A 13415-nucleotide genomic window follows, 5' to 3' on the forward strand; every position below is an offset into this window, starting at 1 on the left:
AGCTCTCAGAAGCTTTTGGTCCGGGTGCTGCCACAGAAGGATCAGGGAAGATACAGTGCACTTAATCAGTTCTGATTTTTATCCTCTAAGTACACATAAGTGTATGGTAATGCGTAATGATTTATCCTAACACATCTTCATCTGAACTCCAGAACGTTTTCTAAGTAATGCTCCATCAATCCTCCAAGCAGCTTTTAACACGGATAGGAAAATGAACATCTTTTCTATGACTCATAAACAATATGGATGCACTTAATAAAGCTAATTTTATGGAGATTGTGATGATGGTTCCTCAGCCTCAGTCCCAGAAGTGGGTTCTCACTGGGGCAAACATTCGCTGAGTCAAAACTTGTACATAGATGCAGCAATGCCAATGGATCTGCTTTATACTTGGATCTGCATTAAACATTAGCTGGGTATTGACTAATGTATGGCTCCATAGAAATTTCCTTCCTACCCTTGCCAGTTTAACTCAGTGGGTAGAGCATCATCCTGTGGACAGAAGGGTCCGGTTTGATTCCAGTCAAGGGCGCATTCCTCGTGGCAGGTTCCATCCCTAGCCCTGGTCCAGGAGTATGTGTGAGGCAACCAAGCGATGTTTCTGTCTCTCCTCCTACCTTCCACTCTCTCAAAAAATCAATGGAAAAATATCCTCAAGTGAGGATTAACAAAAAAAAAAAAAAAAAAAAAAAAAAAAAGAAAGAGAAAAGAAAAAAATTTCCTTATATTTTAAAAGTCTTATTTTTAAAGGACAAAACCATTACATAAAATTATAAATTTAAAATATGGAAGTCACTCTTATCACCCCTTTCTGACTCTCTGGTAGTAATAACTTAATTTGTGTAAATGGGATAAAATGTAAAGGGCTATATATCACTGTGCATCTCATTTTTGACACTTAGTAATACATGCTGTGGTGTTATAAAACATAAATCTAAGTCATGCTTTTTAATTGCTGCATGCTTTTTTTTTCTAGCCTAAAAGATTTGATTATCCTATTGATTATCCTTTATGTATTTTCCAAGTATTTTTCATACTGCAAACATTGCTATGATAAATATTTTTGTGAGCAGAATTGCTATAGTGAATATTCTTGTGACATCGTTTGCCACAAGAAAATAAACTTTATAATTTTTCTTGGAGAAGGTATGGGTGTCTTCAATATAAATTTCTAAAGGAAGAATTGCTTTCGGGAGAGCGCGGGAGGCGGGGGAGAGCGGCGGGCCCCTGCGCTCGTTTTCTGTGTAGCTGTGACCGGTGGAGGCGGCGCGGCGGCATAGGGACGATGACCTCGCGCGATTGGTGTGTCCATATAATCCAAGAAAATGGAAACTGAACAGCCAGAGGAAACCTTCCCCAATGCTGAAACCAACGGTGAATTTGGTAAACGCCCTGCAGAAGATATGGAAGAGGAACAAGCTTTTCAAAGTAGGAACACTGATGAGATGGTTGAATTACGCATTCTGCTTCGGAGCAAGAATGCTGGGGCAGTGATTGGAAAAGGAGGCAAGAATGTTAAGGCTCTGCGTACAGGCTACAATGTCAGTGTTTCAGGCCCAGACAGCAGTGGCCCCCAGCGCGTATTGAGTATCAGTGCTGATATTGAAACGATTGGAGAAATTCTGAATAAAATCATCCCTACCTTGGAAGAGGGCCTGCAGTTGCCATCACCCACTGCAACCAGCCAGCTCCCGCTCGAATCTAATGCTGTGGAATGCTTACATGACCAACACTATGAAGGAAGTGACTTTGACTGCGAATTGAGACTGTTGATTCATCGGAGTCTGGCAGGAGGGATTATTAGGGTCAAAGGTGCTAAAATCAAAGAACTTCGAGAGGACACGCAGACAACAATCAAGCTTTTCCAGGAATGCTGTCCTCATTCCACTGACAGAGTCGTTCCTATTGGAGGAAACCCTGATAGGGTTGTAGAGTGCATAAAGTTCATCCTTGATCTTATATCAGAGTCGCCCATCAAAGGACGTGCACAGCCCTATGATCCCAAATTTTATGACGAAACTTATGATTATGGTGGCTTTACAATGATGTTTGATGACCGCCGTGGCCGTCCTGTGGGATTTCCCATGCGGGGAAGAGGTGGTTTTGACAAAATGCCTCCTGGTCGGGGTGGGCACCCCATGCCTCCATCTAGAAGAGATTGTGATGATATGAGCCCTCGCGAGGACCTCCTCCCCCTGCTCCTGGATGAGGTGGCCGGGGTGGTAGCAGAGCTCGCAGTCCTCTTCCTCCACCACCAGCACCTAGAGGAGGGGATCTAATGGCCTATGACAGGAGAGGAAGACCTGGAGATCGTTACGATGGCATGGTTGGTTTCAGTGCCGATGAAGCTTGGGACTCTGCAATAGATACATGGAGCCCTTCAGAATGGCAGATGGCTTATGGCCCGAAGGTTGGCTCTGGATATGATTATTCCTATGCAGGGGGTCGTGGCTCATATGGTGATCCTGGTGGACCTATTATTACAACATAAGTAACTATTCCCAAAGATTTGGCTAGATCTATAATTGGCAAAGGTGGTCAAAGGCTTAAACAAATTCATCATGAGTCAGGAGCTTCGATTAAAATTGATGAGCCTTTAGAAGGGTCCGAAGATCGGATCATTACTATTACAGGAACACAGGATCAGTTACAGAATGCACAGTATTTGCTGCAGAACAGTGTGAAGCAGTATGCAGATATTGAAGGATTCTAATGCAAGATATTTTTTCTTTTTTATAGTGTGAAGCAGTATTCTGGAAAGTTTTTCTAAGACTGGTGAAGAACTGAAGGAGTCCTGCATCTTTTCTTTTTTATCTGCTTCTGTTTAAAAAGCCAACATTCCTCTGCTTCATAGGTGTTCTGCATTTGAGGTGTAGTGAAATCTTTGCTGTTCACCAGATGTGATGTTTTTAGTTCCTTACAAACGGGGGTGGGGGTGGGGGAGAGGGTGTGCAAAAACTAACATTGAAATTTTGAAACAGCAGCAGAGTGAGTGAATTTTAATTTTTGTTCATTGTTGGTGGTTAGATAATTCCCCCTATGTAATTATTGTGAACACTTTGCTTTGTGGTCACTGTAACATTTGGAGGGTGGGATGGGATAGGGAAGAAAAGTAAGACTAGTCCATATGTCCCTGGCATCTATTCAGAGCAGTGTGCAGAATGTAATGCTCTCTTGTAAGAAACGTTTTATGATTTTTAAAATACATTTAGTAAACCTATTTTTGGTGGTCATTTTTTTTTTTTAAGATGGTCATTTTTCAAATGGCTGAATTCCCCAACTTACCCTCAACTAAACACTAAGTTTGATTTTCAGCTCCTCTGTTGGACTTGGATTTGGGCAAAAAAAATAATCTTTGCAAATTCAGTTCTGGTGATTTCTGGATGGTTTGAATGTCCATTGCTTGGGAAGAAATTCCATCATACCCCACTCATGCTTACAATAAGCTGGGGGTTTTGTTTTTGTAAATGCTTGCCCCTACTTTGCAACAGTTTCCTATGTTAGTAATTGTGAAGAGCCAAGGTGGGGAGCAGTACCAAAAATTAAGTAATGGTATAAATGTATACCAGAAGCCTGATAGCAAGTTTTATTAATTCGGAGTAATATTTGGTTATGGAAGTGACTGATGCTAAATAAATTCTGGTTATTTTTCATTAGATAATTTCTTTCTTTTTTTAAATTTTGTTTTATGGCTTAAAGTATTACAAAGAGTATTACATATGTCTCCTCCCCCCCCCCGCCTTGACATTCCCCCAGTCTCCCCTACCCCCCAGTATTAGATAATTTCTTATCAACAAATTTAAACTGTCAGCCTGCTTAGTGTCTATTAGTTAAACTTTGTAAAATATATATACTTGTTTTTCCATTGTATGCAAAATAAAAGAAAAAGATGTACCATTTCTTTGTTATATGTTGGATTTTGTAGGAAATGTTTATGAACAAGTCAAAAAAAAGGGGGGGGGGAGTTCCTGTGGATGTTTTGTGTAGCATCTTGACATTTGTATTAATAATAGTTAAGTTCACTTCCGAATAAAATTCCCATAATGCTAAAAAAAAAGAAAAAAAGAATTGCTTTCAAAGAGTAATTCCATGCATTAGTTAGTTTTGTACAGCAGTTTAAGACCATCATTCATTATTATTCACCAGGTGACACCCTGGCTTAGTGTAGATGACACCCTAGGCAGCCTTGTTGGTCTTGGTGGTCTTGGTGGGGCTCTCCCACATGAATGAGAGTTAACTAATTCTTGGCTGGTCTACATAACCTCAGCATTTCTCCTAGAATATTCTCCTGGGTGTGTTCTCATGGCAAGACAGAGCTCAATGAGAGGAAGCGGAAACACGCAAGCATTTCTTCATGTCTCTTGTGTCAAATTTGCTACTATCCCATTGGCCAAAGCAAGCTATGTGGCCAAGTCCAGATGCGTGGGAGCATTAGCAGAGCTGTGAAAAATTAGTATCATTTGTGCAAGCAATTTCCACCCATATTTAGGTTGCCAAATTGCCTTCCTAGAGGACTTAACTATTTTTTTTATGCCACTACAAACGGTTTATAAGAGAATTTTGGCAACAAAATTCAGTCTCCCCGTGTGAAAGATTAGCAGCACAGCACCACTTACTTCCATGACTCTTGTCTCTTTCTTTTGACTTCTGCTCTTATCTTCTAGGACTACAGACTAAGTAAGTTTATTATGTTCATTGCTTTTCCTTTTGTATCATTTTTCTTAAGGAGTTATAACATTTACATTCTTTTTTATAACTTTAATTAAAGCAACTTTAATAGTCCTTTTTTTGCCTTGGCCAGAATTAAAAAGGAATTAATGTTTACTTCATCCGTCTTTTCATAAAGCAGACTCCCCATTCCTAAGCATGCATGTTTTGAACTACATTTTATTTTATTTTATTTATTTATTTTTTTTAAAGGATTTTTATACTATATAAAAAAAACCACAAAATAAAAAAGGGATTAATCAACATATATCTTAGCAGTCCTTCCAAGAGTCTCTGTACCCAACAGCCAAGCAGACTGGCTGTCGCCTTTTTCTTCTCTGCTTGCAGTTTGTAGCCTGTGCTCTAGTTCTTAAAATCAAACTTGTTCCGCCAAATCCAACACCCTGAATTTATCCAAATTGTAGAAACATGCTTTTACCACCCGTCCACCAAAATACCTCCCATTCAGATCAACGACAGCTTTAATTGCTGATTCAACCCTCTCAAATTCTAAAAATATTCGTACTGCTTCATCATCAGGGGCTCCAGGAATTTCAAATATCACACATTTTCCAACTTTGCCATATTTTTCACACTCTTCCTTGGTTTCAACTTCCAAGTCTTCATCTACCTCTCCTGCACCAACCATGTTCCTTAGTAGGACCACTTTAGTAGGACATTTAAGTATTTCAGTTAATGGATTTGAATCTGACTTCTTGGCTGCATCTTTCTCTGTGACTTCGCCCACAATGATCTTGCCTCCTCGCTTGCTCGTCTTCTCCACGGACAACGCCGTGCTCAGCCCTTGCTCGTGTTTACCAAGACCTTGGCCTTCCCGAAAGCCGTACTTCTGCATGATTTTATGTGCTACTGTGCCACCCATGTTGGCGAGGAAGGAGTTGCCAGGGCCCGTTGGAGATCTGGGTCTGTCCTGTTCCTCATACACAGGAGGAGGAATGGCAGCTTTAGAAGACTGTGAGCGAGGTCTTGAATCCTCTTCATAAGGAAATTCTCGGGGTAACTCTTTGTCTTTCTCTACAAGAGAAGTGGGTGGTGCGATGGCAGCTCCGCCCATACTTCTTTTTCTCCTTTCTCGCTCATAATCTTCATCTTCATCAGAATCTGGATCTGGTCGTGCCGGGAGCCGGTCCATGCTTGCTGTTTCAAGGGACCTGGCATATATAGCATACTGTTCTTAATGTGTTTGCTCACCTTCTTGGCACTATGTGTTTTAACCAAGGTCTCTGAGAAAGGTTGTTTCCCCAGGTAGGGATTTTCCCCTGAAGTTAGGGAGGGAATAAAACCTCTTAACTAGTGCCAGGTGGGTAATTAATCACTTTAACTACAAACAATCATGCTTAAGCTACATAATCTTTACTCCCTGGAATGGAGATAGGAAACGCCCTAACCTTTGTAATAGAGATTGATAGGATTGAATCAACTGGTATAAATACAGATGTAATAAGACAGCAAGAGACAGAACTTAGAATACAGAACTTAGAACACAGAACTTAGAACACAGAACCAAGAGAGACAGAACCTAGGCACAGAACCTACACAGAACGTTCTCTAGAGACAGAAGAACTTCGCTGGAGAGAACATGGCAAAAGATCCTGGACTGAACCTGACTACAGAAACTGGCAAGAGAACCTGACTAGAACTTAGTGACTGAACCTGGCTGGAGAACCTAGCAAGAGAACATGGACTCAGAACCTAGCTGGAGATCCAGACCAGAACTTGGCTGGAGATCCTGGCTAGAGATCCTGGCTAGGCTGCTGATCAACTGAACACTGTCTCCATGTCATTCCTTCTTCACCGACTCCGTCCACACCTTTGGGGACCCCTGGACCTGCTGGGGTTGGACCCCGGCATGGTCGCCTTGAAAACCCACTGGCTTCATGTCTGTCTTTACGCCTCTTTTCTCTCTCTTCTATTTCTTTTTGTCTTTCCAGCTCCCGCTGTCTCTGCCGTTCTTCTCTTTGGCGCTTCACTACTTTCTCATAATCATTAGGAAACATAGGATCATATTCATCAGCTAAGGGAATCAAAACTTCTCCTGCAGAAAATCCACTGGGTACAGGATCCTTTAGGCCAGCTGCTACGTGAGGCGGGGTGTCCACAATCTGCCGGTCATCTGAAGAGCCGCCTCGCTTTAGGTCAATTACCGGGGCAAGGACTGTACTTTGTTTTGTTCTCTGGCTCTTTGCTTGAGTGAGAGCTGCCTTCTTCACCTGAAGCTGAGACTGTAGAAGTTTGAAGTTTTTGGACCAGCCTTCTGTTTTCGAGTCACTGGTCTCCACTCCCAGGTCATCATACAGTGACATCTTTTCAGTTTAATGCCGGTCCGCCAGGCCGACCCTCCCCATGGGCCGCAGCGGCGCACCAAGGCCCAGGCGCCGCGCTGAGGGCAGGCTGGGCTCACTCGGCGTCAGCCCCGTGACGGCCCGGACCGCAGCCGGCGCCAACCCCCTGAACTACATTTTAGTTGGCTAAAATTTTGCTATTAAGTTTGCAAAACATGGTCATGGGTGCTGCGTTTTCTGAGATCAGACAGGATCTATCCATCCTGTTGTCTTCTTGCTTTTATACATGAATGAGCTGAGAATAAATTATTGGGTCACATGTTTCCTCTTATTTATCTAATATCTTTTGGAATTGAACGATCCTATAGAGAGCTTTGTAAATGATGATTTTCCCCCTCATTTATCCAACATTTATATTTATGGAGCTTCTACCATGTGACCGCACTATGCCAGGTACTAAGAGTATAGAAAGAAGCAACATCTAGGCAAATACCTCTGCTTCCCTGGAGCTTAAATTCTAGTGGGAAGACATCGACAATAAACAAAGTGAATAAGTAATAATTATCTACATAGTACAGATAAATAAGTAAGTATCAGTAAACCAGAAAAGGGGGTATATGGAGTACCAGAGGGAGGGTTATCTTTAAAAGGGGGTAGCCAGGAAATGAGTCCATGAGAAGGCGACATTTGAAGGAGATGAGTAAATACGACTTACACATACTTGCGTCAAGAGCATTCTAAGCAAGGTAAGCAACAAGTGCAAAGGTCCTGAGGTGAGTTGTGTCTGGTATATTTGAGGGAGAGCAAAGAGGCCTGTTTAACTGGAGGTGAAGAATAGAGGACTGAGGTCAGAACATTGTGGTTAAGATCAGGTTGGGCCTTGTAGCTTATTGCAGGAGTTTGGTCTGCATCAGAATGAGATGTACAGAGAGCAGCTGGGTTTGAACAGAGAAGAGACGAGGTCTGACTTATTTTTATTAGGATCATTTATTTTTAGTTGTCTGTGGTCTTCACCCTTTTTTTGTACCCCTTCCTTTGACATTTTTATTCTATTATTTGATCTCCTCTCTGACATCTTATTTCATAGATAATTTTCTTAATTTTTTGTCATAGTGCAGAGTCTAAACCAGCCGTGGGCAAACTATGGCCCGCAGGCTGGATCCGGCCCGTTTGAAATGAATAAAACTAAAAAAAAAAAAGGCCGTACCCTTTTATGTAATGATGTTTACTTTGAATTTATATTGGTTCACACGAACACTCCATCCATGCTTTTGTTCCGGCCCTCCGGTCCAGTTTAAGAGCCCACTGTGGCCCTCGAGTCGAAAAGTTTGCCCGCCCCTGGGCTAGACTCTCTAATTTCTTGGAGTGTGTCCTTCCCGTATTTGTTGTTTCAACAGTCTGCATCCTTTGCCCCCCATTTTCCCCTGCTCTGGCGTTTTGTGCACTATTGATGAGCCTTTTGTCCTCAGGCTTTTCATTTTTGAAAGCGGACAGTGGTGTCTGGGCCTTCTCACTGCTCACATAGCCTGTGTATATTCTATTTTGCACCTTTCTGTATTTTCATCAAGCTCTGATCTGGCAACAGATTAGGCAAGAATTGTTAGCGGGCATTCCAACTTTGTAAAACACTGAGATGAAACAATGGAATAAAAAGCCTTCAGGCAGCATTAGGAAAGCTTTTGTTAATGTTTACCTGGCCTCTGATTTAGTCCAGAGTACATGTGAGACGCGCTCAGTAGGTAGTTAATTCAATGATAAAATGGCTCTGAGTCTTACACTGGAGAAGGTCGTTAGGAATGAATGGTCGTTAAGAGAGGAGGTAAAATTAAAAGAAGAATGAAAACAATTCAAATGAAAAATGGGGTCTGGGCTTTAGTTGAATTTATATGGAAATTCTTGTACAAAGCCCTAAAAAATGCTGTGACATTTTCAAATGCTCAAGACTCCTGATTACTTTTATGGACATGAATGGCTGCAACGTTTGTCACCCTATTGATCATCAGGATTCATTTGGTTGATTTCGTTGGATAGTCTCTTTCCCCCTCGTTGATCTAAATATCTTCTGGAAGCTGGATTCACAGATGAAAAATGTGTCTTTATCAGACAGGAAGGGTCCCTCTCAGGATCATTCAGTGCCCCTGAGGACTCTAAGGGTACAGGTATGGAGATCGCAGAAACAGTGACTGGGAAAATTTGGGGCTTGGATTGGTCCAGTCTGCATCAGCTTCTTACATTGTTTTACTTCCCCACTCTTCGCTGCTTTTCTAAAACTGTCAGTTTCCTGGATGACCCAGAGACCATCTCAATACAGTGGGGCCTTGACTTAGGAGTTTAATTCGTTCCGGGACCGAGCTCGTTACGGAGCTCATTAAGGAGCTTGTTAACTCAAATTACTCTGTCAACTCAATGCAAAAAATCGGCTGAGAGACAGCTGGTATCTCAAAAAACTCTTTAGTCGGGACACTTGTACGTCAAGGCCCCACTGTATTTCCTAGTTCTCATTAAATGTTTCAAACAAATGCTTGGCTATCAATCTACACTAATACTGAGTTGCAATCCAAGGAAAACCTGGGTTCTCCTGGTTTATAATGTCATTGTTGACAGGACTGTGAATATGTACGTTCAAGACAGATGCGACCCTTTCCCTAGTATCTGTAAGTGCTCGTTATGGGGAATGTAAGGCATTTGCTTGGAAGTGGAAAGGGAAACCTGTATGCTGCCGAATTAAGCTGGAGAATCGGTGGTAATTATAACCGTTTGTTTTTTGTCTTCTGAAATGTCAAAATGTATTAACAGTTTAGCTAATGTGCTATAAAACACATTTAGATAATGTATTTTACTTTGTCTAAAATATAAAAAAGGGCTGGAGGAACCTTGTGGTGAAATGAATGGCTGGTATGTGAGTGAGAGAATTGTGCTGAGGTTGTTGGCAGGGCGCTGGGAGAGTGCAGAGAGCTAACATTTACCTAGCACTTCTCCAGTGCAGGCTCCGTGCAGGTGCTTTAAGTAGAATATAGTATTTAATACATAGAATGACTCTGCTAAGTTTTTTTTTAAATTTAACATTTTAGAAGGTAGAGCCAAATGAAATGGCCATTTTTGTGGGTAAAAAAATGACTGCATCTTGGCAATTTCAAATGGTTCAACCTAATATTTTCTTTTTATGGAGTGAAAAAGCTGGTATGTAGAGATATGAAGTAATTTTCCCAAATCATGCAGTTTCAAACTCAGGTTTTATGACTCTCAAATCCATTCTTATTTTACTGTACTGGGCTCCCTTCCAAAGAGGCTGTGTCATTACTTCTCTGTTAATAGTAGAGAAACCGTTTAATACATCTGCATCATGGTTTCCATACCCCAGTGATCTATTAATACCACCCACCTACTTGGTAGAACTGTAATTAGGATCAGATGCACCTCTATGTAAAACTATTTGGGGAATGTGTCCTAGAAACTAATTACCATATTCCCGTTTTTTAGTCCAGGAATTTGGTCAAAAGATATAACATCAACCAAAATGAAAGACATATAACTTTCTTTGATATAAACTATATCTTTAGAGTCACCCCCTAAAATCTCTTAAATTTCTTATAATAGAAAAATTACCTTTTTCTGTAGAAAACTAATTTTCATGACTTAGGAATATTTAGCAGCTGAAAAGATTAAAACATTATTGACTGACTTCTTAGGGGTAGTTTAATGCATTTGCTCAAAGGAAAGAGAGAAACTTTACTGGTATGTTTGGGAGATTCACTAACCTTAGGCACCCACAGCCTCTAGTACAGCTTTTCTTACAAATTATAAATACTCAATAAATATTAAATGAATAACAGAATATGGAAAATAAAGGAGAGAGAGAATAAAAAAACCTTTTATTATAAATTCTGCAGAATTAATAATATCAGAATCAACTTCTGAATTTTTGAAGATTATCTGAAGAGCATAATAAGAGTTAACTATTAGAATTAATATGGTAATTTCTTTTACTTGAATGTATGTGTGTAGGGTCCAAATGTATATTTCTTCTCTTGAGTGTTCCTGGAGCACATATGTGCCATGAACTGTATTAAATGGTAGTGAAACAGTGACAACAAAACAGACACGTTCTCATCCTTATCCAACTCAGTGTCCTCTGGTACTCGAGTGTCTGCATGGTGAATTGATTTCATGGCAATTTGAGGAGGGTCTTTGAGCGCAGCTGAAAGGGGATGAAAGGACAGTTGTCATTGGGTTATAGTTCAGGAACATATACAGGAACAGGAAATTGTTTGGATGCTTTGGGAACATGCAGTCAGTGCTTAGCTGATGAAAATTATGATGGTTACATGCCCAGCTCCTTTTGCCTGGGAGTGAGGATGTCAGACGATAGAAGGGAAGCGCTTGCAAGCACAGTGGATCTGAATTAGGGATGTGAAATATTGGCTTTAGATATGGATCACCAACCATGAGTTCTCTGTTCCCAACTCTGTCCCAATCCTAAGAGTTTCTGCATACCTACATTTCCCCAGATTTTCAGCAGAATATTCTGTAGTGAACTGAAAAGCTTACCACAAGTGGTAAGTGCTACTTGTTATTTAATCATAGAAATATTTTTGAAAGGCTTCTCGTGGCGTAAAAGACTTGTACTCATAAAGTCTTGGGACTACGAGTCTGAGTACTTTTCCCAATTTGTGACAGGTACCTAAGAACACATGGAGGTGATGAGTTAGTGGAATGGGCTGGAGATGACGTTATGTTCTGCCATTAGAATCAGAGCATCCATCAAGGCAAAGGTCAGCATCTGGGATGTGATCCAAGATGATCCTGAGTAATGGCAGGCGGCAAGTCAATGCTGCTCACACGCTGTCTGTGTTCTAGAAGAATTCACGTCCTGATTTTGCCACTTTATAAAGATACCCATTGAGCAAGGCATGGTATGAGAGTCCCCATTCGAGTGACACCTGAAGATCTGGCTTTAGGGTTGCAATGATCAGTAACAGCAGTGATGTGTTAGTGTGGGTGTGACACATGTGCCTTCACACAAAAACAAAGAGTAGCATAAAGTTGCATTGTTTAAGTTAAAATTTCAAATACTGTAACTATTAATACTTTATCTTAGCTATTTCTTCATGAGGTTTCACATCCTTCAAAATGGTATTTTTTTTTGTGTGTGTGTGTGTGTGTGTGTGTGAATTTTTGTGAGTTTATTTGAGTCAAACAGTCGACAATTGCCGGGAAGCAGTATCTCAATGGATTGGGTTAATGCTCCAAAGAATGGTGGTTTCTCATCTATTTTTATACATTGCAATCAAAGGAGGGAACGTAGGTGTGTTACATGAAATCCACTGGTGATAGATTAGAGAAGTGGGAGAAAGCATAGCCGGGAAACCTCTGGGATTGGATAAAAAGTAAAATGATAGACACATACTTAGGTGGGTGCAGGAATAATCAACATGATAACAATGAAGGAATTTGTGGTATCTGTCCTGGCACCCAGGCACATTAAGTTGTGCCCCAAGGGGTCCAGAAAAAAGGGAAGTTACAAGTTACCCAGACATTTCAAGGATATGTTATCATAGATGCAAAAAGACAGATAAGCTCAGTTAAGGTAAAGGTTGACCTTGTCAGTGAAGATACCAGCCTAAGAGGTGACTACCCACCACAACTGCTTTTAGTTAAAGTTTAATTTTAGACCATTCTTTGTGGTTACTTTAGGTCTTTGAGTTTGCAAGACTGCCATGCAGGCTTTCCCTGAGCTTGTCAGGTTAGCATGTGACCTCTTTCATCCACACATCCCCCTTTTGGTCATAAATCAATCCAAAGGATGCATTGATGACCAACCTTTTGGTTGGATAATGGGGTCCAGAGTGCCACGATGCTAGGAAGACTCTTTCCTAGGATGTCTCACTGTCAGCATTTGTCTTGATGAACAGGGTGGACCACTGGGGATGGGGCAAGACCATAACCTTAGATGGCATAAAATTCTTAAAAATTTATAACTGAGGTTTATGAAATATGACTAGATTCATTTAGCCTGCATTTTCTTTTTCTTTTTATCTTTGTGTTTTTGCCTAGGTAGAGATTGGCACTAGGTTGGTAACTGTAGTAATTCTTCAATAGAGGCTGTCCCACAGTGGGGAGGATTTCAATGGGAAGTTACTGTGGGCAAGCCAAGGGTAGAAGTCAGGGTGGGGATTGCATGAATTTGGGGGGCGGGGGGTTGCTGATTCATCCACGCAGAACTCTCTAAGTGATACTCCCTGTTTTTTTCACCATATGGTCCTGTTCATTTTCTTCATAACAAAAGTCTGCCTACAGCAATCCAGAGCCAGAGTGGGACATTTCTGCTATGAGTTTGAGCTTGTTTAGATTCCAGTTCTACTCCTCCTCTGGGGTGTGACAGACCAAGGTGATCTGGTGGAGATG

At 41.1% G+C, this 13415-nt stretch overlaps 1 protein-coding gene and 1 pseudogene across 1 annotated transcript; one reads left to right on the plus strand and one right to left on the minus strand.

The window, feature by feature from the left end:
• The first annotated feature begins 722 nt into the window (after positions 1–722).
• LOC118657598 lies at positions 723–3667 on the plus strand (annotated as a pseudogene).
• Positions 3668–4914: 1247 nt separating this feature from the next.
• On the minus strand, positions 4915–7169 carry LOC118659028 (splicing factor 45-like). Its single transcript, XM_036315017.1, has 2 exons — positions 6578–7169; positions 4915–5835 (listed from the first exon to the last, which is right to left on the minus strand). Exons 1-2 carry the CDS (start codon positions 7029–7031, stop codon positions 5084–5086), a joined length of 1206 nt encoding a protein of 401 aa, XP_036170910.1. The 5' UTR covers positions 7032–7169; the 3' UTR covers positions 4915–5083.
• Between the last annotated feature and the right edge of the window lie 6246 nt (positions 7170–13415).

Source organism: Myotis myotis, unplaced genomic scaffold (genome assembly GCF_014108235.1).
Source record: "Myotis myotis isolate mMyoMyo1 unplaced genomic scaffold, mMyoMyo1.p scaffold_m19_p_6, whole genome shotgun sequence".
NCBI lineage: Eukaryota > Metazoa > Chordata > Mammalia > Chiroptera > Vespertilionidae > Myotis > Myotis myotis.

What these genes read in the sequence shown, in the direction of transcription:
- LOC118659028 (XM_036315017.1), bottom strand. Translation starts at nt 7,031, where the DNA reads ATGTCACTGTATGATGACCTGGGAGTGGAGACCAGTGACTCGAAAACA. An exon ending in TGGGTTTTCAAGGCGACCAT is followed by an intron (nt 5,836 to 6,577) that starts GCCGGGGTCCAA and finishes CGGCACGACCAG; the next exon opens with ATCCAGATTCTGATGAAGAT.